The following is a 23,514-nucleotide window of genomic DNA, read 5'->3' on the forward strand; positions in this document are numbered from 1 at the left end:
ACATTATTAAACCCTCAAAACCCAGACCGTTCTAATTATCCGAGAATCGCAGCGACATAGTTGAAGATCAACAATGGCTTCTTTAGCCATCTCCAATGCCTATCACTTCCCCAACCTGCAGCTTTCTCACACGAACTCTCGTCATAGCTCTTCGCTCACCACTTCACTCCGGTAAACAATCTTCTCTCCAATTACGCTTCTTTTTTGTGTGTATTTACATGTTCATATGTCTGTTGGTGGATAAATAGCAATCGTCAATCTCATTCTCCTTTCTATTGAAATCTATGATTTATCTGTGACCAGATTTCGAATGCCGTTGCGACTGAACGGAAGATTAACTTGCTGCGCAGCTTCAGCTGCTGGAAGTTCTAGTCCCGACAGTGACTTCAATCCATACGATGTTTATCCCTTTATCTTGAGTGAAAAGTGTTCGATACTTGACTGTTTTCATCCAAATTAACCTAGTATTTTTTTTTTTTTTTTTTTTCGGTGTTAGGTTCTTGGGGTTAGTCCGCTTGAGAATTTTGATGCCATAAAATTGAAGTACACAAGAAGGCGAAAGGAAGCCGAAAGGCAGGGCGACGAAGACACTGCCGCTAAAGTGAGTCGTAAAGCCGTTTTTTTAAATATTTTTTTAGTACTGTCTTTTGCTATATATCGTCGGAGATAATGTTCTCGGTTTTGACCTTTCGTGTAGCTAGAGAAGGCGTATGACAAGATCATGATGGCACAGTTGCAAAATCGGAAGAAAGGCGTGACGTTTGGTCAGTTCAAGGTAGGTAAAACCTAGTTGAATTTCGCGGGCTTTCAGTACCGCTTCGGTCTCTTGTATTCGTACCTTGCTTGTTTAGAACATCATGTTGTTATGTAGGTTTCGAAGGATGTGAAGTTTGCTGATAAGCAGCCAATCGTACCATGGGGACCAAGGTTTGTTTCCTTACATCTGAATGATTTCGTGATAGAAGATGTTATCTTATGATTCTACTATATATGCTTGTTTGGTTGCATTTCGTTCTCCCACAGATTCTCCAAGTCCTCTGCGCAAGATATGCAAATCAACCTTGCAATATCAGCTGTCTTTGTAAGAAACGAAGAAGCTATTCATTCTTCGTGTCTATGATCAAATATTGACTTGTTTCACTTTTTACTTTTTATTTTTTCAGGCTGTTTGGATTATCATCATGCGCAGTGCCGAATATAAACCCTTGCAGTTTCTAGGTTTCGCATTCGTTTATCGGTTGTTTGAAAAGCTGAAATCTTTCGAAGCACCTGTATCTCCTACATTTACGGTGAGTAGAATTCCCGCCCTTTGTTAATGTTGGCCCACAGATATAGAAACAGACACTTGGGGGTCAAATTCAATCTAAACCCATTGAGTTTTTCTGTTATGAAACCGAATTGATATTCGCTTCACTACAGGAAGAAGGTGAAGATTCGGGTAGGGGATTGCGGATGGGAAAACGCCTGCTCCGTGCTCTTACACTAGTTTTTGGCTGCATCGCCGTTGCTTCTCTGGTATTACTTACTATCTTGCCCAACTTTTTTTTTGTTTTTTTATTTATCTAGTAATTTATTGTAAGCCATTAAGATATGCCTGCTTTTTGTTTAGCTGCACATTTTCAGTGTGTTAGGAATTCAATTTTGAGGGTATAAATATAATAAGACATATTAGGGGTTAAGTACGTAATACTTCGAAGTTATTTAGCTTAGAAATGGGGATGAAAATGATATGAGAAGTTAGAGAGGAAGAAATTCCCATTTGGGGGGCACGAACCTCTTGAAATTCCGATATCGTACGGTATTTCATTCCGTATGTATTTCAATGGATAAAAAAATAAATAAATAAACATCAGTCATATTACAATGTTCATTGGTGCATAAATATTGATATAAGTCTATTTCTCTCTTGTGATGTATCACTAGTGTTTTTTTTTTTTTTTTTTTTTTTTTTTTGCAGGCATACACAGGTCTTTTGAATTTGATTGAGTTCACAGGTGGTTTCATTCCCGTTTTCCTGTACAATAACCAGGTATTCGCACTCGCTTGGCACAGATTTTTACGATCATAATTTTAGGGTCCTTTGAAAATCGTCCTAATTGTACTAGAAACTCAATATCTTTCAACAATTCGACCCGAGCGATTTGGTTGATTTGGACTTTTTTGGTGTATACGCAGGAACTGTTGATCACCACATCAACGGCTGTCATGCTCTGGATCATGGCGTCCTTTTATCGCTGATGGATCATCGATCGAGTCTCTATCTTTGATATTATCCTGAGATTTTTGTGAAACAAAGGTTTTGCGTGCTCGGCGCTCGTAGGAAGGTTTTTTTGTTTTGTTTTGTAAATGCGATTGGTTGGTTGATCCACATTTTTAATCTAGAAAAGGAGTAGTAATGAACGTTGTTGTCGAGATATTTAAAAAGAATTTGTGACAGGTAATAAATATAGAGAAATATTGTATGCTCATTTTTTTTTCTGATGTATTTTTCTTTTGGGGGATGAAATAAGAAGAATCAACAAAACGACTTTTAAAGAAGTTTAAACTAAAAAAATAATTACGACTTTTGGCTGCTTAACTTTTTTTTAACTGTATTTTGTTCCAAAATATAGATGGAACATGACTAAAAAAATAAGAAATGATGGTTTACCGACCTAAAAGCTATCGGTTATTAAAATTCTAATAATTTCTCATTCATGGTTTACCGACCTAAAAATTATTGACAAATTCAACCGAGTTCTAAAATAGCTTATAGGTCGAGTTTTGGAATAACTTGTATGTCATTAGGCAAACCATAAGAAAAAAAGATTGAAATTTAGACAAATACCAAGATGCGTATAAATTGAAAAGTGTTTCAACTCACAACACTAGTAAAAGAGTAAATCGATAATTTAAAAACAACATTCTTAGAATGAATGAAAGCGTTTGTTGGTATAGAAATTTGCGACTTACCGACCATATAGTAAATTAGGCTTGGATAAGCAAGCAAGTTCAAAAAAATCGAAGATCAAGATCGAAGTAACGATTGACATTAATGAGAGCGTTACGTACGAGATAAACATAAATGCGAGATAGACAGTCAGTGATTCAGATTGTATTGATTCGATTTGTGTATTATATGTAAGGTTGAAAAAGTAATATGAAACTCTAGTCATGGAGTCATCTCTACAATTTATTTATCTGTAATGCGAGCTCGAGCTATTCAATAATATTCATCAAATTCCATTAGCATTTGCTATCTCAAAACTCTTATCAATTGTATTATTATACAATATATTGAATCTCTATAATAAGCTCAATTCAAATTCGATAAGCAAGAATTTGAAACCTATCGTTCATAAATTTAAATCGGTTTTTTATTATTATGAATGTTTGACGAGAGGATTCCCACATCAACATCAATATTCTTAGGATTAAGATTCAAAAATTGGTATGGTAGATAATTGATGAAAAAATTCTTTTTGTGCATACATGTATATTTTATTTATTTTTTAAATTTCTTATAAATGAAATGGTTTATTTATTACTTGGAAAAAAAAATCCACCAAATATTTGGAAGGCAAAAATAAAACAAAGTAATTAAGAATAATTCCACGATAATAATATTTTACAAATGTAATTGTGTTTTGATTTGAAAAGGACCACCACGACACAATAAGAGAGAAAACAACCTCCTCAAAAAAAAAAAAAAAAAAAAAAAAAAAAAAAAAAAAGAGAGAGAAAACAAAAATTAAATCCAATAGCACTGAAGCTGTGTAGCTTAATAGGAATAGAAATAGAGACAGAGACAGAGCGCGAGCGAACCATCTAGGGTTTAACAGCCAAAACTTCGTCACTATTGAATTCCCAAGCTCTTTCACTCTCACCATCGTATCCATGATAAATCTAGGTTTTTCATTTTGCTCGTAGACAAAACCCCTCTTTTTTCATCGTTTTCTTCTTCTTCCTCTTCACATCAGAAGCAGAGACTCGGAGTTACACTAAAAAAAAAAAGAAGCGAAGATGAGGATTATGATTAAGGGCGGTGTTTGGAAGAACACCGAAGATGAGATCTTGAAAGCCGCGGTGATGAAATACGGGAAGAACCAGTGGGCTAGGATTTCTTCGCTTCTCGTTCGCAAATCTGCCAAACAGTGCAAAGCTCGCTGGTACGAGTGGCTCGATCCTTCCATCAAGAAGGTATTTCTTTTGCGCTTTGTCTCTCGAGCTTCTGCTCTTTGTTACTGGGTCTTGTTCAGGTCGAACCATTGTTTTTTTTATATATCCTTTCATTTCGTAAAGGAAGATAATTTATGTTTGGTTTTAGGGTTTTCTGTATTGGAAGCACAATTGCCAAGACTGACTTCTGAAATTTAGTCGTAGAAGTTACACTGTATATATAAGTGCATAAGGCTATGACAAATAAGCTAGAGTTAGCTGGGAAATTTGGCTTATAATAGGTTTGATAAATGTGTTGTATACTGTTTGAGTGTATAGAATGATGATTTTATGCCTGTGAGCTTGTATAGACTGAGTGGACGAGAGAAGAAGATGAGAAACTGCTTCATCTCGCGAAGCTCATGCCCACCCAGTGGAGAACGATTGCTCCGATCGTCGGACGAACCCCATCGCAGTGCCTCGAGCGGTACGAGAAGCTTCTCGACGCGGCCTGCGTCAAGGACGACAATTACGAGCCCGGCGACGACCCGAGAAAGTTGCGGCCCGGGGAGATCGACCCGAACCCCGAATCGAAGCCCGCTCGCCCGGACCCGGTCGACATGGACGAGGACGAGAAGGAGATGCTTTCGGAGGCCCGGGCTCGGCTGGCGAACACGAGGGGAAAGAAGGCGAAGAGGAAAGCGAGGGAGAAACAGCTCGAGGAAGCGAGGAGGCTCGCGTCTCTTCAGAAGAGGAGGGAACTGAAGGCCGCGGGGATCGACAACAGGCATCGGAAGAGGAAGAGGAAGGGAATAGACTACAACGCCGAGATCGCGTTCGAGAAGAGGCCTCCGCCGGGGTTCTTCGACGTCACCGAGGAAGACAGGCCCGTCGAGCAGCCTCAGTTCCCGACCACCATCGAGGAGCTCGAAGGGAAGAGAAGGGCCGATGTGGAGGCGCAGCTGAGGAAACAGGACGTCGCGAAGAACAAGATCTTGGAAAGGCAAGACGCTCCGACGGCGATTCTGCAAGCCAACAAGATGAACGATCCCGAGACGGTCCGGAAGAGGTCGAAGCTGATGCTCCCGGCTCCGCAGATTTCGGACAAAGAGCTGGAAGATATCGCGAAGATGGGTTACGCCAGCGATCTTCTCGCCGGGAGCGATGAGATCTCCGAGGGGAGCGGCGCTACGCGAGCGCTTCTGGCGAATTATTCTCAGACGCCGAAGCCAGGAATGACTCCTTTACGAACCCCGCAAAGAACGCCGTCCGGGAAGGGTGACGCCATCATGATGGAAGCGGAGAATCTAGCTCGGTTGAGGGAATCTCAGACACCGCTTTTGGGCGGAGAGAATCCCGAGTTACATCCTTCGGACTTTTCGGGGGTCACTCCCAAGAAGAGGGAGATTCAGACTCCGAACCCGATGCTGACTCCGTCGGCGACACCGGGAGGAACGCCTGGTCCCACGGGACTTACTCCGAGGATCGGCATGACTCCGACTAGGGACGGTTATTCCTTTGGCATGACCCCGAAGGGCACTCCGATCAGAGACGAGCTTCGTATCAACGAAGATATGGATATACACGACAATGCGAAGTTCGAGCAACGGAGACAAGCTGATTTGAGGAGGAATCTGCGCTCGGGTCTGGGCAATCTACCGCAACCCAAGAACGAGTATCAGGTGGTGATGCAGCCCGTTCCAGAGGATAACGATGAGCCCGATAAACTCATCGAGGAAGATATGTCTGACTTGATGGCCAGAGAAAAAGCTGCCGAAGAAGAACGGGTTCAGGCATTACTCAGGAAAAGATCGAAAGTGCTTCAGAGAGAGCTTCCTAGACCTCCTTCTGCTTCTCTTGAATTGATCAGAAACTCCTTGATGAGATCAGATGGTGACAAGAGCTCCTTTGTTCCACCGACATCGATTGAGCAGGCTGATGAGATGATAAGAAAAGAACTTGTTTCCTTGTTAGAGCACGATAATGCAAAGTATCCACTGGATGAAAAGGCGAATAAAGAGAAAAAGAAAGGTAATAGGCGCTCTGCTAATGGGCCGGTTGTCATTCCTGAGATAGACGATTTTGAAGAAGATGAGATCAAAGAGGTATGTCTATCTTACTCTTTTCTGTTTTTCTATTGCATTTCTTTTCCTTTTTATTTATATATGGTGGTCTCTCTCTCTCTCTCTCTCATGGAAATATATATAGCTGTCTTGCTTTTCTTGTGTGGTGCTATGCGTGGCCATGTTTGGGGATTTTTATGTATTGAAGCAATTGTGCTAGCTTCTTAAAATTGATGAAGTTAAAGAAGCAGGATTGGATTTGTACCAGCATAATTTCATATGCATCAAACTATATAGGAGATAGCCCAAAAACATCACTACCTTTTACCATTCTGCCTTTTATTTTATGATAGTTTCACATGGTTACTTGGTGGGGCCAATTTTTTATTATTAACAACATTTTATGATCTATCAGGCAAATGATCTCATTAAGGAAGAGGCTCACTATCTTCGTGTAGCATTGGGACACGAAGGAGAAGATCTTGATGAGTTTGTTGAGGCGCACAAGACATGCCTCAATGATCTCATGTACTTTCCTACTCGTAGTGCTTACGGTCTATCAAGTGTTGCCGGCAATGCGGAGAAACTCGCTGCGATACAGAGTGAGTTTGAAAATGTGAGAAAAAATGTGGAAGATGATATCAAGAAGGCGGTGAACCTTGAAAAGAAGGTTAAAATTCTCACCGATGGGTATGAGGTATGTTAATCTTCTAAATTGTTTCTGAATCATATCTTCTGTGGTAGTGTTTCGTCGTATGACAGAACAACTTAGTTTTAATAGATAGATCATTATGGACTATGAGGGTATGTACGAGGTCGGAAAACTGAGAATCCATTGTATTTTTCTTGTGTCGTATGAATCTAGGAAAAATTGAATGAAAAATTCGAGGGCAAGTGTATGACTTAAATTAGGATTTCATTTAATGTGTGGAAAACAAAAATCCAAGCACATTTGTATAAGTGGGGGATATTGGTTCTCTCATGTGTCACACGTGACTCTCTCTTCTCACTATCTCCATCCTATTTCCGTAAACAATTCCTCTGACTTCCAAACATAAAGAGAGTTGTTGAATGATCAAGTTGTTGAAACTCGTCTTCCTTTTCCTTTTGCTCATAAGTTATTTATTTCTGGGTTTTGTTCAGGTTGAAACATTGCTTTATAATCTATTTCCTTTCGTAAAGGAAGATATTTTATATTTGGTTTTCTAAGGTTTTATTGTATTGGAAACACAATTGCCAGCTAGGTAGACACTTGGAATTGAGATTTCATTCAATGTGTGAAAAATGAAAATCCAAGCAAATTCACAACAAATGTGGGTGATTTTGGTTTTCCCATGTGTCAAACGTGTCTCTCTAATCCCCCACTATCTCCATCCTCTTTCCCTAAAAATTCATCGACTTCCAAACATAAAATATCAGAGAATTTTGATTTTCCATCGCATTTTCTGTCAATTTCCAAATTCCGGATTCCAAACATGCTCCGAATGAAGAAGGGGATTTTTCTCCCTCGAATAAATGAGCCTAGTTATCTTCATATATTCATGTTTTGGTAGGCCATTGATCTCTACGTTTTTGTTTGTGTGTGCTGTTCAGGTGCGGGCTAAAAAGAGTCTCTGGCCACAAATTGAGGAGACATTAAAGCAGGTGGACACTGCTTCCAAAGAGCTCGAGTGCTTCGAAGCCCTAAAAAGACAAGAGCAATCAGCCTCGACCCATCGCGTAAACAATTTATGGGAAGAAGTTCAGAAGCAGAAGGAGCTCGAGCGAACCCTGCAGAAGCGTTACGGCGATCTCTTGTCGGAGCTTGAAGCGATGAGGCAGCTGATGGATGAGAAAAGAGAGCTAGAAGAAGCCCACAAAAGGCAGGTCGAAGAAACCGAGGCAAAGAGTCGCGAGCTTGTGTTAGCCGAACCAACAGCGAACCAAATCCCTTCGGACGATCCGGAAAGTTCTAAGATCGTCGATCCAATGCTCGAGGATGACACTGCCGTGGGACCCGGCGGTGATGCCACTGCCACAGAGAAGGAGGAAGCGAAACTGGGCACGAACGGGGATGTATTATTACCTGTTGAGACCGATGGTTCAGTCTCTGGGCTTGATAGCTCGGAAAATGCAACAATGGTTGAGGCGGCTCAAGACTCGGCCGAGGCAAAGGAAAACCAGCCAAATGTGAGCAAGCAAGAAACCAGTGCACAAGAAATGAGTGTCGATTCGGAGGAAGTTTCTGGTGGCAACGGGGATGTATAAAAGCTATAAGATCTCTTCTACAAAGACTATAAGCTTGTGAGTCGAGGCATTTGAAACGGACGGTGGCGAGAGCGTTCAACAACGTTCCAATAATTTTTTGCTCGATAGCTGTCCGTGTTTCTGAGAGTTTGATCATTGTTGAAACTGACAATCAGAGTTTGGTTTTATACGGCTGCAAAAATCCCTGTTCAGGGAGATAGATGTTCATTTCAAAGCTGTATGTTGTTTTGTTTTGATCCGAGAGACAAACAAAACTCCCAAGATAAATTCATCATTTTCGTTACTCTGGAATTCAGACTACCAATATGTAACTCTTTTTTTGCTGGATCATCATTCATTATAATTCAAATCGATGTCTAAATTGTCTCAGAAATTCCGGTTTTTCCATTTTAAGGGTAATTTAATTAAATTGTACATCATTTTAGGATATATTCTAAATCAAATTCAGTGTATTTTCACACTTAGTATTCACGAGCCACTGTTAACGTATTATATAAAAAATCAGCCATATATTCCCATTTGGTGTAAAATATCTGCGAGCAACTTTAATAATATGGGAAGCAAAAGTAAGAATTAACAAGGGACTATAAAGGTTCCACTTTCAGAGGTGTGTGGTGTGTCTTATGTGTCAAAAGCTAAAAAAGTTAAATCAGATATCGATGAAGACATGAGTGAGTGGGTTCATATCTGATATAGATAGCAATTCCAAGTAAGCAACAACACAACTAAACACAACAGTACAACACAAAGCCAATTTCAAAATAACTTTTTCTTTTTCCTTCTAGCTTGGTGGATAACGGATAACCACATGCGTAGTCATATATTTCACCCTTGAAATTATAATTGTATATAAACCTTACATTTCCATTCATTTTTATCAAACTCACTCTTCAACTTGCTCTCATTTGATAGGAGGATTTCCATTTCATCAAATATCACCCCACAGTCAGGTATTACCTGTTCACCACTAATGCATTAATTTGTTTGTGTGTGTGGTGACGATAATATGTTCATATGAATGGTTTTCAAAATTAATAAAAACCCTGTTTTCATTGAGACTTTGAGAGTACTATACTACTATTAGTGTTTCATATACTAAAGAATAGTACTTGCGAGTTATGAATCACGATGATGATGATGATGATGATCAAGGAAAAAAATAGTACTCATAAAACGCTTCCTTTACAACCACTACATAATGTCACGTCTAATCTTGTCAGAGAAATTTGGAAAAATAGCCAAAAATAAAAAGCTTCATGTGAAATAGACATGTACCTATAAAGCTCGAGAGAAATAATTGAACGAAAAAAAAAAAATTGGGACATAAGTTTCTTTGACTGACGTGTATATTGTTGAATATTGACAATATCTGTCCTTTAAAAAAAATTGTAATCACGTGTAACAGCCCATGTACTATTAGTATTAATTAAGATGTGCAAATCAAACTTTACATGCAATTAGTATAGATAGTATAGGCAAATTATAATCACAATAATTGCATGCAAAGTTTGATTTGTTGAGTGACACCGCCACTTCAGTTACATTTCATTCTGTTTTTGTCTTTTTTTGGAACTTTTCAGGGCCTTGTCTTTTTTGCATGACCTATTTATTTACCAATAACTCGCCAACTTCTCTCTGCATATTTAATTTTAACATTAATTTATTTTATGTGCTTACAGTGTATTCTTGATTTGAATTTGAAGTGAACCAAAAAGAAGGAAAGATCTTTTTCATCTTCACTCAATCAATACCAGTAAGTCTCTCCTCTCTGGCTTATCTTATTCCTTCGTGATTGAGAATGTTCTTAATTCTGTAGCAGCTGTTATACATTAATACATATGAGTATGTTGTTCTTGTTACCTGGTTGTTCCTCTTTGGTTTTGCATGTATTGATATTGGTGGAGCGATTTGAATTTTATTTTATTTTATTTTATTTTATTTTATTTTTTTACTTTTTCACTCCCTTCTCTGAAAATATTTGAGACTGAAAAACAAGGTCTGAAATTCGGTTCAATAAAATACATTCTAAATTGAATTACATCAGTATCTCAAACTAAAAAAAAAAAAAAAAAATTAAAAATGATTACCGTTACTCTCTCTCTCTCTCACGAACAACAACCACCAGAAGCTTTGAAGGCATTTAATTTCCCTGAAGAATAGCTCAAAGAAAAGGTCACGCGTGTTATTTAGTTTCACTCATAGAAAAACCAAAAAGGTGGCAACAAAATCAGGTCTTTTAAAACACAAGACACACACAAAAAGAAAACCTTCCCTTGAGAACTTGAAATTGGATCAAATAAAGATATAATGAGAGAGTGTGTATCCGAGTCTCAGGGTCGAAAAATGGCGAGAAGAGGAGTGGATCTCCGATCAGACACGGTGACTCAGCCGTCGGAGGCGATGCGGGCGGCGATGGCGGGCGCTGAGGTGGACGACGACGTGCTGGGGCGGGACCCGACAGCTCAGCGGCTGGAGGCTGAGGTGGCGGGTTTGGCGGGAAAAGAGGCGGGGCTTTTCGTGGCTTCGGGGACTATGGGGAACCTGATAAGCGTGCTGGTCCACTGCGAGGTTCGAGGCAGCGAGGTCGTGCTCGGACACGCCTCACACATTCACATCTACGAGAACGGAGGAATCTCCACCCTCGGTGGGGTCCACCCCCGCCCCGTCACCAACAACCCCGACGGGACTATGGACCTCCGTTCCCTTGAGGCCGCGATACGGGACCCGCGCGGCGAGCTCGTGTACCCCACCACCAGGCTCATTTGCTTGGAGAACACGCATGGCAAGTGAGTATTCCTTACAATGTGTTTCTGATGAATTCTTGGTCAAGCCTTTCCCTTCAAATATTTTGTTTTATTTTGGATGAAATAAATTCAAATGAACCCCCCCTTAAAAATTTAAAAAAAAAATATTCAAATGTCAAGCTCCGGTCCAGAAGAAGCATGTATGATGAAATCGTATAATCTCTTGGGCTATGAATGTAAAAAGTGATAAACATTTGGGGTAGAAAATTATAGTTTTGAAAAGTTTACGGAGGCACCCTGGTCCGTAGCTGGCTCCGTCCCCAAATATGTAGACAATGGCGGAGCTTTGCTTCTTTCTTTTGCTGTTGAGACCGACATTATATGATTTTTTTTTCATATGTGCCCCGATAGATGATGTGTTTTCTTACATGCCCCACTTAAAGAATTAATTGATCATTTTTTTCATTATCATATATGCCCCTCCTAGAGTTAACATTCTCACTTCGTGATCGCAAAATGTAGGAATCCTTAACTTTTAAATACCGGTTCTCTTTCCAAATTTGGTCAGATATATTCAAGATCTATGTCTTTTTTTTTTTACGCCATTAGATAGGTTACTCTTCTATGCATTTATGCAGCACCGGCGGAAGAGTTCTGTCAGCAGAGTACACGGACAGAGTGGGAGAGATAGCTCGGAAGCACGGCCTCAAGCTTCATATCGACGGTGCTCGCATTTTCAATGCCTCCGTTGTGAGTACAATAAATTCATCGTCGAATTTGACTACACGGAAACAAAAGGAAGAAAATAAAAATGTTCAACTTATTATGTTGCTATTTCAGGCGCTCGGAGTCCCCGTTCAGAGGCTCGTCCAAGCCGCGGACTCTGTTTCGGTACAAAAAAAATCACCGTTTCAATTTTTTCGACTATCTATTTAATTGGATTTAGGGTCTCTAGTAAATTCCAAGCCTTGAAACTAACTCACCTCACTCTCGAATAACTTGTGATCCAAGATATGTCTGTCGAAAGGCCTTGGAGCTCCGGTTGGAACCGTCATCGTCGGTTCAAAAAGCTTTATCAATAAGGTAATAATAAGCAGAAAAAATACACTATACAAGTAGTGGCAAATCCCGTTTTTTTTTTTCTTTTTTTTTTCGATTCACTCAATGTGTGTGTTTGTGTTCAATTTTTTTTCGATTCACTCAATTCTTTTTCAGGCTCGAAGGCTGAGGAAAACTCTGGGGGGTGGGATGAGACAAGTCGGTGTTCTTTGCGCCGCTGGTTTAATCGCCGTCAAAGAAAATGTCGTGAAACTCGAGGCTGACCACAAAAACGCCAAGTTTCTAGCGGGTTTGTCAGTTGCTTTCTCGCCAAGTTTCTATTTGTTGACTCTTATACTAATCTGAATTTCCTTGCATGAATTTAGATGGATTGAGCAAGGTAAAAGGACTCAGAGTAGACGTTGACTCGGTGGAGACCAACATTGTGAGTGATAGTAATACTATCACTACTAATAATACTAAAACTTGGTTATGAACTCAGGCCAATTCTTTTAATTTCTCTAAACGTTGACCGTGTAATCTTTCAGGTATTCATTGACATAGAAGAGAGCTCCAAGATGACAGCTGAGAGGCTTTGCAAGTATTTAGAGCAACACGGTGTGTTTGTCATGGAAGAGAGCTCATCCAGGTTCGTTTTAAGTATCAAATTTTCAATCATATAATATATTACAAAAATATTAGATTTGACAAAGATATATGGATGCTCTCTCTCTCTCTCTCTCTCAGGGTAAGGGTTGTTCTTCACCACCAAATTTCTTCGGATGACGCTAAGCTCGCGTTGTCGAGCTTTCAGGTGATCAAACCATATCCTGACCCTATATTTTATTTTTTCCATAAATTATGGTCGTTGCTAACATTCCATTGTATTTTACCTTCTGGTTTTTTTTTTTTTTTTTTTTTTTTTTTTGCAGCAAGCAATGATCAATGGAGGCTGTGTTGAGCAGGTTGAGAATGGAAACTATTGAAAAAGTTTGGCTTGATATATATGTTATAAGGATATTGTGGTTATAGACTTGAAAAGCTTTAACTAATGATCCATCAAATCATTTAAAGACGACCAATTGTGCTCACACTGGTTTAATTAAGTATTAGTAATGTAATTTTTAATTAAGCATCTTCGGACATTTCTTCTTATACAAGTTACATGTTCTTTAAGACACATGTCTACATTACTGTAGATCAGTTAAATAAAATGTTGCATTGGCTTACAATGCTGAGAACCACATTTATCATTTTGTTGATTCCGTTCCACAATTCTTACATTTGTAAACTTAATTCCTCAAAAACTTGGTTTATTTTCTTATTCCATACATTCTTTTCTTTACAGTATTTTTTGTTGTTGCTTACGATTTCATTTAGCTTTTCATTTTCTTTTGTATTACGGTTTCATTTAGAATACGGGTAAAATCGACTAAAAATAAAATATAGAGCATTTATAAAAGGTTTAAAAATGTGAAATATTCTACAAATTACCATCTTCAAATAGGGATGTTTGGAATTTCACCTTATTATTTTTCTTTTCAAATAGAGGCTAGTCTCGTAGTGGGTGTAAAAAGGTAAAATTCCATAAATTCTTTGTTTGAAGATTTTGATTCCAATTTTCAAATGTTCAATAAAATATTTCATTATTTGATTTCCAGATAATATTTGAATTCATATTATATGGAATTATTTTTATAATATTTTAAAATAAGTAAACAAAGAACTATTATAATAAGGAAACAGTCCAAATCATAAATAGTCATAGTTGTCATAGTCCCAGTCTATTATAAGAATTAAGAACTATGACCGTTTAAAGTTTTAAACAACTATGACTTCTCATAGTTGTTTAAATGGTCATAGTTTTAGAACTATCACCGAGTAGATCTAAGGAAACAATCCAAATCTATTTGGGCCCATAAATCATGAACACAAATCATGATTCGTAGGAAATTTTGGTCAGATAACATTTGCATTGCATTTAATTTGCATGAACACAAATCATGTATCATAACCGATGAATATCACCAGTACTAAAGAGTTGGACACAATTATCATAAAATATTATTTTAGACATTGTAATCATCATTTTAAGACATATTATCATTATAAAAATCTATGATGATAAAAAAAATATAAGTGAAAATAAATAAAAAGTACAGAACAAGCTTAAGTGACAGTTTTGCTCAACTTTTAGTTATTCAAGTCCAATTCCCTCTATATGTGGTTGAAGACTTTATAAAGCGCACAGTCATAGACTAAGGCAAATATTTTATCCTTATAAGAAACAAAAAAAAAAAAAAAAAAAAAAGCCCTGTAAAGCTGTGCTATATCATGACGTGAAACTAAAAAGATAAACAATAATGAAGACAGCTACTTGAGGGGTTTAGGTTTTTATTTTAAAAGTAAATCAAAAAAAGATGACTCGTACTAGATTGTTATATCGTATAATAGTGTATCCATGTAGCATCAACACTTTAGTTCAACTTCAAACTATGTGACTTATATTCAATCCATTTTGTAACGTGTTACAATGAACATATATTTTCATGTCTAAAGGAAGCCAACATACTATTTTAATATATTTTTGTCACGATACATGCATGCATGTTCACTAATTAAAAAATAAGTATTTCACACACTACCAATAATTCTGACACGTAAGATAATTTACACAACAGAAAATTATGTTAAAAAATATATTGCACAAAATCATTCGGGCTAAGGATATATGCGATAGAATATTTATGTATAAAAACTAATACATTTTTCATACTAATTAATTAAAAAGTAGCCACGAACAGACTCTGTCTATAAATAAAAGTAAAATTTTATGTTTATTCATCGGTTTTCATCGGATTCTAATTTGAGTATCATGTTATTAAGCCTAATATAAATGGACTATAGCAGCCAGAATTCTTGATTATCAACGAAAGAGTTCGAAACCAATTGTAATATTAACGTGCGCTAAGGATTAACATCTTAAAACTCTAAATAACAAGATAATTTATTTAACTTGACGAATATGTTGCCCTATTTAATAAACAAATATTCTCTTATTAAAACACGAACACTAAGATCATTAATGAGATTGTCACTTCATCAAATTTAGATGATTAACTAAGACACAAATGGGTATTTCATTTTTTGTTTAACCTGTTCTTGCAATTTAATCAACTTCAACATCTATGCTTGTTTTTTTGGACAGCGTTAGATAGAAGCGCTCTAAAAGAAGCTGTGATGTGATAATTATAGGTTTCTATATTTAATTTATAGATAAAATTAATTATTTGGCTTTGAGACAGATCATCAAATTATCCTTGCATTAAATTGAGGGTGACATGCATATTTTTTCCACTAAACATATGTGCTTTTTTTAGGCCCCTCAAGAAAATGTTGATTTTTTGTTTTCTATTCTACTCTCTTTAAAGCGTAGCTATAGTAGAAGAACTGTTATTGGGACTGCTTTTCCAATTTGCCAAGAAGTTTGTTATATTATTGAGTACTACTTGTTCTCTTTAATCAGATGTGAGACCCTTTATATGGAGAAATAGTCTGGAAGTAGATTTGGAAGAAAATTTGCCGTGAAGGTTCCCATAATTTGGTGCTTTATGTAGAATCAGAATTTCGTTTTTTTTTTTTTTTTTTGGTTCTAATTGAAACTTTGTGAGTAAATATTTATGTACAGAAAAGAACTCGTGTCCCTTCTTTGTGTCAATGTCAAAACTTTCTATTTTCCATCAAACGAACTTTACTAACTTTAATTCATTTTCTTTTGTAAGATTCCTTAATTTATTTCTTGCCCGTTAATATTTTATAGTGGAAATATGGTCATAATGTCAAGGATAATTGCGGATTAGTCACACTGAACAAGAATAATATCTTTGGCACACTAAGTAGAATATATATAATCTTTATGATATCTAGCACTATCCGCGATGCATTAAAGAAGATTATATATATGACTTACGATGCTTTTGCTTTTATTCTAAAGGGACGATCTTAATCAAATCGTAATTAATTATCACGGTGAGAGAACAAGTGTATATCGTTCAGAATATACAAAATATATATATATATATATATATATATATATATATATATATAAAAATCAATCAAAGAACAAATTGACAAGGATATTTACGTCACAAATTCTACAATATATTTTTATCAAATCAATCAATATATTTGATAATCCAATATCTGTTCAAATAAATGTAACTTGTACTATGAGAGAAAGAAAAAAAAACGATTTTTTCCCCTTTCTCCTATATATCATCACCAATAGTTTACTGTTATGTATGCTTTAAAATCATATGAAGCAAATTAATATCTTATTTCAACTTTTGTTGATTTTAATTTTTCGACAGTCTATAATGCCCTTGTTATTTAAGATATCAATTTAAAGGGAAAAAAAAAACAAAAAAAGGCATTGTCTCTCTCCAAACATAAAACAATCACAACGTCCAAACCCTTATTTCCGTGACTCCCTAATTCACAGAGAGAGAGAGATTTAAATAATTAATAAGGGCATTATAGGGATTTTGAAGTGAACTCGAGTTTAGCTCCGACTATAATGATGAAGTTAAAAATAAAATCAAACCTATTAGCTCCAATGACATTTCTTAAGAAAATGTTTGGAACGTATTTATAATTACGTCACCCAAATGAGATATAACCGGTAACTGCGCCACTCGAATGACATTTCTTCTATACTCGTTTGGAACTTATTTACAACGAAATATGCTCAAAGTCATTTTATGTAATAAACGACAACTTTTGTGCGCGGATGGAACATGCCTCGAGTCGTTTGTGAGCTATTTTCATATATGCCACGTGAATGAGATAAGTTTGAACTCCTCTTTTCTTGGGCCGCACGGATATGATATTCCCAAATTCTATTGTGACTTCATATTGGGCAACATACATTACATTCGATTGGTTTGGTTATATGTGCATACAATGTCTTTTTGCATCAATCGTGATTCATATAAACATATTGAAAATACATTTTCAGTAATCGAACCTATTTTCTTATTTCTCCAAACTCCTCTCTTTGAGACATTACAGGGTTTGAAACATATTTACAATTGCGCTACTCAAATGAGATGTGACCGATAATTACAACTACTACGCCACTCCAAATTGCATTTCTACTGAACTCGTTTCGAACGTATATACATTTGCGTCGCAAGGATGAGATATGCTCGAAGTAGTTTCTTAGTTAAAAATAACATTTTTTTGATGGCGAGGTGAAGAAGATAGGGCGACAAACAAAATGGGGAGGTGGAAGAAATAGGTCGAGGCGACAAGTAAGGTCAAGTGAGGAAGATGGGTAACATAGATGAGGGTGAGGTGGTCGACGGTGCCCAATTGTTGTAGTTGGGGAGATGTAATAGAGAGGGTGGGTGGAAAAAAGGAAATGAGGAAAACAATGAAGACATGGTTTTTTAAAGACTAAGCATGATTGTATTGGGCTCTCGTCGCGACAAAGAATATGTTGTAGCTGTGACGAGAATGCTGGGCTTAACAAAAGATTTATGTAAGTTTAAAGACTCTAAGAGCGAATAATATCATCAGAAAGATCACTAAAAGCTTACCCCGCCAATAATTCAATGTTCTATCTTCTTGAAAATTTAATGGTTCCATCCACCAATATATCCTATTTTCGGAGAGTTCTAATTTTTTTTAAGAAGAGAGAGAGAGAGAGAGAGAGGTTCAAGGGTTTGAACAAAACAACTATTAGATATACAGTGGACTTGACATTTGCCTTATAATCGAGAGTAAATAAGCATATTTAAACCGTGTTGTATATGTGTAATATACAAAATCAACAGTGCAATATTAAAACATTCGCTATTATAAATAATTTCACATTTTTACTATGATTTATTTCTTCTTCTTTTTTTATTTGAATTATATGAACGAATTTCATTACATTTTGTATATCCATAAGTCTATTAACAAAATAAAGAAATAAAAATATAGAAAATGAATGAGACAAGGACACATGTACATTAAAAATGTTAAAAAAAAAATAGTAAAACCAAATCAACGAAATTAAATAATTACGAGTCAAGAACACCAACATATAAAAATATATTTATCTATTATGATTAAAATAGGTTAGCACCGATCAAATACATTAAAAAAAATAATAAATTAGGAAAATAGTCAATTTAAACGTTTGAAATTGCTAAATAGACAACGTTTGGTAAATCTTAGGTAAATAGCCATAAATAATGACGTGATCTAATATATGGAAGCGGATATTTATCTAAGATTTACGTATGTAAATACATGAAAATAAGTATTTACTTAAGATTTAACAAACGTTGCCTATTGAGCAATATGAAACGTTTAAGTTGACTATTTTCTTAATGAATCTTTAATAAAAAAAAAAGTACAAATTTGAAGAGATATATACTGAGTAACGTCCTTAGAAATCAGAGATACTAAGTGGCGCAGTATTAAGAAGAAGAAAAAAAAACGGAAATGCTAAAACCGAAACCGCTCAAGAAATACCAATATTATATTAACTCGTCTATACTAGTTTATCGACCGAACTCAACCATGATAACATGTTATACATCGTGCCATGACATATTACAATTTCCGACTTTCAGACTTGGAATTGGGAGACTTGAATTCTAATACTAGATTTAAAGTATGATTAAAATAAAACATATAAGTCGACGCGAAAAAAAAAATCATGAACTGCAAAAGTATGGCCGAACATTAGCATATGGATTTAGATAATTCATATTTAAATATGTATTTAGTTAAATCATGGATCGGTACAAAAATAGCACAATATATTAGCGTTCAATTAATGACAATCGACAATGCATGTAGAAAACATGTGAATGTTATCATCACCACGAGGAAAAACTGTCTTATGGTCCACTTGAACATTTTGAATCCTTTACGCATGAAATAAAAGAAAATCGCTATGCATATTTGAATGAGCAATGGATAAACACTAGAGAACAAAATTACTAATAGAAAAAAGATAGATACACCAATTATTACGTGTATCTATATCCCTAGAATCTACCAAGACTCAAATTCAGACTAGTAGTAGTAAGACCATCTCCAAATACAAAATGACACGTATGAAATCATTTACTAAATAATATATATTTATTAAAAAAAAGAGAGAGAACAAATAATAAGAGAAGAGGACGAAAATAATAGTAAAGACAAATTTAGTGTGTAAATGAAGAGATATTTTTTTGTAAAAGAGTGTATCATAAAAAAACATATTCAAATTGCTCTTGAAACCATAATATATAATCAAAATTGACCAAAAGTTATAAATGTAATGTTAATTAAAAAAATGTTAGTGAAATAAATTTTTTACTAAAATTGCTCATGTTCTTACTAAATAATCAATTAAAAATAATAGATTTATAAAACTTTTAAATAGTTACAAAAAATTAGAAATATACAAGTATTAGGTGCATGTTCGACATTGATAAATCGCTTACTTGTTTACAGTGGTCAATATACTTACTAATGGTGTAAAAAATGATTTGAACAATGGAATTTGACTATTTTATTAAATATTTTACTACATTTATATATATATATATGTATTAAATACGAACGGCAATAGAAATTTAAGGTAAAAATTAACTTCCACGGATAAATCTAGATTAAAATAGAGCTTAACTGTAGAACTTTGATGTTCTTAAAAGTTAAAAGTATCACGATTTTTTTTTTTTTTTTTTTTTTGTGTGGAAAGAATGTCGATGCTCGATATAATTTAAATATAAAGGGAAAACAGAAAAAAGGAAAAAGAAGAAATAAAAAATTAATTAAAGCGAGATAATAAAATGTGGACGTACTGTAGAATCCTTTTGTCCCCTGAATGTGTTACAGCTCAGACCAGAGAAATTATATAACTTTTTGTCACTGTGCTCTTCCATCTGATATAGAATCTAACATGCCTATGATTTATTTTGCTATATTTTAGATAGCTAGTTAGGAATTCTAAATACACTGGATATAAATTTAATTATTTACATTTATAAATTATCAGATTTGTTCGACCTCATTTGTGGGATTTAGATTCCAAATGCAGGAAGTCTGTTTTCTTACTTTAAGTGGAATGCCTTACAGATTTCCATATTATAAAATATAAATACATTATATGATGTACTTAGTCTAAGACATGATAAATATATATCTGCTATCTATCTATATCCATATATAACTCTACGTACTGTTGAAGAGACGGTTATATTCGTTTTATTAGCTATTTTACGCTGTTCTCATAATTCGGCCCATAAATTTGTTGCCATTTGTAAATAGTCAAGAGTGTAAGTTAAACTGTCTTGTTATACTCCCTATTCTACTGCTAGAAAAAAAAAAAGGAAAAACTAAAAATTGAGGAAGGTAAATATATTTTCGTAGCATTGAAAAATCAACGAAAGTAGGCAGAGGCTGTCACACGCTTAAGTTGACAAGATAGCTGATAGTTCCTTTATTTTTTATTTTCCGTCAAACATAATATTATTTTAAATTTAAGTTCATAACCACTAATTTAATCTTAATTACCCAAAAATGTAATGATCTTGACGTAATAATTATACAACAGAGGTATAATTATTTTTATTAAATAACGAGGTTATAATTTCAAAATAATCGATTCAACCGTCAATCAATTCTTTCAGTTAACTATTAATCAGTAACTTTTTATCTTATTAATTGGATTTTGACCAATTTCTGTAATCGCTCAGTTAAACAAATTGAAATTTCTGGTTAACTTTAGTTTCGGTTTAAAGAATGGATTAGAATAAATCGCGTGTTACTTTCGCGTGTTACTTTTACTGTCAAGGCAAGCTCAAAGCCACAAAACTCTTACTGATGTATAAGTATACTTTCCTTTTAATATCCATGTATATATGCAGTACGCACAATTCTTTATCAAAAGAAATAATTGAGAAGTGAATAATAATTTAACCAGGTGATTTTCAAAACTCCAATCATTATAAATATATGCACGTTGTGGTGTCGTATTCCAGTGACATTTTTCTTAGTTCTTCTTGTAGTTTCTTAGCCAGCGAAGCGATGATTTAAGGGAATATATTATAGGTATCTCTTATGTTTAACTGAATTAGAATTATTATATCTTGATTTTTAAAAATACCATATATTCCTTCACATCATGATATATAAATAGTAAATTTATATCCTAAAAAAATTAGTAAACTCAAATATGACTATTTTTATAACTTTCGGTTGACTCTCGCATGTAATTTTATGTCTGATTGTCTTTGTGAGTAAAATTTTCTGCGAAATTCAACTGAAACTCTTAATTTGACTCAATAAAATTTCTTGAAGCATAAACATGCTAATTATAGTGATATAAAGACATACATTATATGTTTTTAGAAATTAAGAGAATGCAGAAACACCGTGCCATGTCTGTATAGCTATAATAAAAATAAAAATAAATTTCAATTTTGACTTATAAATAAAGTGCTATGAATTGAGGAGTAGAAAAATAAAATAAAAAAACATAAAATGTGAAAGAAGAAAAAAAAGTACAAATGACAAATTATCTCTACATTTATAATGATAAGTTTCTATGCCTTTTTTATTTTTCTATTAATAATATATCATATTGATAATTTTACATCTAAAATGTATTATTTTGAAAAAAATTTAGAATGGTATATAGATATTTATTTCTCAATTAAAAAAGGTAACTATATCTAATTTATGAAGAAAAAAAAGCCTGATATGAGTCGTAAAGTATTAATTTTTCGAAAAAGGTTATAAACCGCGTATATAAGGCAATATGAAAAATGATAAAATCATTGACAAGAACCCTAACCCACTTCTTTAATTCCCGGAAAATTCAAATTATATTAGACCGCGGATTTTTTGTAGGTGACTAAAAAAATTTAGATCACCAAACAATTACATAAAGTAACTTTTATAAATGTCGTGCACATAACTTAAGTATAAATAATACATTTAACTATCAGAGCACTCTCGACTTTAGAAGAGACATATATTTTTTTCTTCTTTTCATGTCTTCGTCTATTTCTGTTAAATCTGTTGTAATGAAGAGCTTCCGATATTCTCACAAGTCACAACTAGTCTCCGTCAAACACACCGACATTCGCCTCTAATGTAGGATTTTTTTTAATATTATAATACTTTTCTCTCGTTTTTATGTTTCAATAAGACATGATTCTAACTTTATTTTATAAATTTGAGATATATACAGGGTTTTTTTTTTTTTTTTTTTTTTGCGAAATCTTAATCGGGCAAAGCTTCCTAGAAAAAACAATCAACCACGGGATTCTTTAAATACTAAACAACAACAAAGTATGGTGTTATCGCAAAACGTCTCCAGCTTCTTACTTAGTAGTTCAGTTGCTTATGATAATACGTAACCGTAAATTGTTAATTAATACCAAAACAATATTGGAAAGTTGGTCTAAATTACGGATGGGAGTTACAGCGGCAATTGCTGTGAAGGTTCCACTGTACGTACAAAGTTACAATCAATTTACAAATATGTATATCCTACCCAAAAATCAGTATTACAAATGTGTATATCCTACCAAAATTTAACACACATGCACAATCACAAGTAAATCAAAGTTGATTAATCTCTATAACTATTTGATTTTCCTTATTCTCATGATTTTGGAAATTTCAGCAAGGGTAAAAAAAATCGTACTTAATGATACATAACACTCAACTTCTTTTTTTATTTTTATTTTGGAGAAGCAAAGTGTCTTGTCACATTTATACGATTGAATACATACCATGATACCAATAGTTTTTATTGTTCACACACCCACAAAACACAAATGCATACATGCATAAATACATACATACATATAGGTACGTATATTATATTATACTTGAAACTTGATTCATTATGTACTACCATGTGACCAATCAACTACAATTGTATATATACAATAAATCTACTCTCTTTAACTACATTTAATTTATTCTATATGCACTAATCAATGCATATATATGAGCTATAAATATAATACAGTAGAAATTACCTGCAGGAAAAAAATTGACTGGTCAATATATAATCACATGTGCGTACAAATCTCTTATAATAACCACTATAACATAGCTGATACCTTACCAACCAAACAGATATATATATATATATATATATATATATATATATATATATATATATACTTTTCCGCAATGAGATAAAAAGGGGAAAAATGAAGATAAATTCACATACTGCATCTGCATAGTCATTTTGTATCTGCAATATTATAGTTTTGTAC

The 23,514-nt window shown here is 34.6% G+C and overlaps 3 protein-coding genes across 4 annotated transcripts; all 3 read left to right on the top strand.

Annotated features, from left to right (window-relative positions):
• The first annotated feature begins 19 nt into the window (after positions 1-19).
• CJD1 (Chloroplast J-like domain 1) lies at positions 20-2,466 on the top strand. The gene is made up of 10 exons (XM_089630554.1): positions 20-171; positions 304-400; positions 497-601; positions 698-775; positions 872-927; positions 1,024-1,081; positions 1,164-1,289; positions 1,420-1,515; positions 1,958-2,029; positions 2,176-2,466. Exons 1-10 carry the CDS (start codon positions 74-76, stop codon positions 2,236-2,238), a joined length of 849 nt encoding a protein of 282 aa, XP_089486680.1. The 5' UTR covers positions 20-73; the 3' UTR covers positions 2,239-2,466.
• A 1,230-nt stretch (positions 2,467-3,696) lies between these two features.
• Positions 3,697-8,832, top strand: CDC5 (cell division cycle 5). The gene is made up of 4 exons (XM_089630553.1): positions 3,697-4,179; positions 4,509-6,242; positions 6,616-6,897; positions 7,794-8,832. The coding sequence occupies exons 1-4, from the start codon at positions 4,003-4,005 to the stop codon at positions 8,445-8,447; spliced, it is 2,847 nt and encodes a 948-aa protein (XP_089486679.1). The 5' UTR covers positions 3,697-4,002; the 3' UTR covers positions 8,448-8,832.
• Positions 8,833-9,260: 428 nt separating this feature from the next.
• On the top strand, positions 9,261-13,556 carry LOC149382385 (low-specificity L-threonine aldolase 1-like). 2 transcript variants are annotated; one of them, XM_089629795.1, is made up of 11 exons: positions 9,261-9,397; positions 10,127-10,200; positions 10,782-11,233; positions 11,830-11,941; positions 12,032-12,082; positions 12,203-12,274; positions 12,407-12,539; positions 12,616-12,674; positions 12,778-12,878; positions 12,977-13,043; positions 13,162-13,556. In XM_089629795.1, exons 3-11 carry the CDS (start codon positions 10,791-10,793, stop codon positions 13,213-13,215), a joined length of 1,092 nt encoding a protein of 363 aa, XP_089485921.1. In that variant the 5' UTR covers positions 9,261-9,397; positions 10,127-10,200; positions 10,782-10,790; the 3' UTR covers positions 13,216-13,556. The 2 variants fall into 2 exon arrangements, with proteins under 2 accessions (XP_089485921.1, XP_089485920.1); XM_089629794.1 differs by lacking the exon at positions 9,261-9,397 and having other exon boundaries at positions 10,048-10,200.
• The last annotated feature ends 9,958 nt before the right edge of the window (positions 13,557-23,514 follow it).

Source organism: Urtica dioica, chromosome 11 (genome assembly GCF_054948205.1).
Source record: "Urtica dioica subsp. dioica isolate 48M chromosome 11, U.dioica_male_clone48M_v1_H2, whole genome shotgun sequence".
NCBI classification, from domain to species: domain Eukaryota; kingdom Viridiplantae; phylum Streptophyta; class Magnoliopsida; order Rosales; family Urticaceae; genus Urtica; species Urtica dioica.

Coding starts and splice junctions, on each gene's coding strand:
- CJD1 (XM_089630554.1), top strand. CDS start 74: ATGGCTTCTTTAGCCATCTCCAATGCCTATCACTTCCCCAACCTGCAG. Junction 602..697: donor ACGAAGACACTGCCGCTAAA/GTGAGTCGTAAA, acceptor CCTTTCGTGTAG/CTAGAGAAGGCGTATGACAA. Junction 2,030..2,175: donor TTTTCCTGTACAATAACCAG/GTATTCGCACTC, acceptor GTGTATACGCAG/GAACTGTTGATCACCACATC.
- CDC5 (XM_089630553.1), top strand. CDS start 4,003: ATGAGGATTATGATTAAGGGCGGTGTTTGGAAGAACACCGAAGATGAG. Junction 4,180..4,508: donor TCGATCCTTCCATCAAGAAG/GTATTTCTTTTG, acceptor GAGCTTGTATAG/ACTGAGTGGACGAGAGAAGA. Junction 6,243..6,615: donor AAGAAGATGAGATCAAAGAG/GTATGTCTATCT, acceptor ATGATCTATCAG/GCAAATGATCTCATTAAGGA.
- LOC149382385 (XM_089629795.1), top strand. CDS start 10,791: ATGGCGAGAAGAGGAGTGGATCTCCGATCAGACACGGTGACTCAGCCG. Junction 11,234..11,829: donor TTGGAGAACACGCATGGCAA/GTGAGTATTCCT, acceptor GCATTTATGCAG/CACCGGCGGAAGAGTTCTGT. Junction 12,275..12,406: donor CAAAAAGCTTTATCAATAAG/GTAATAATAAGC, acceptor ATTCTTTTTCAG/GCTCGAAGGCTGAGGAAAAC.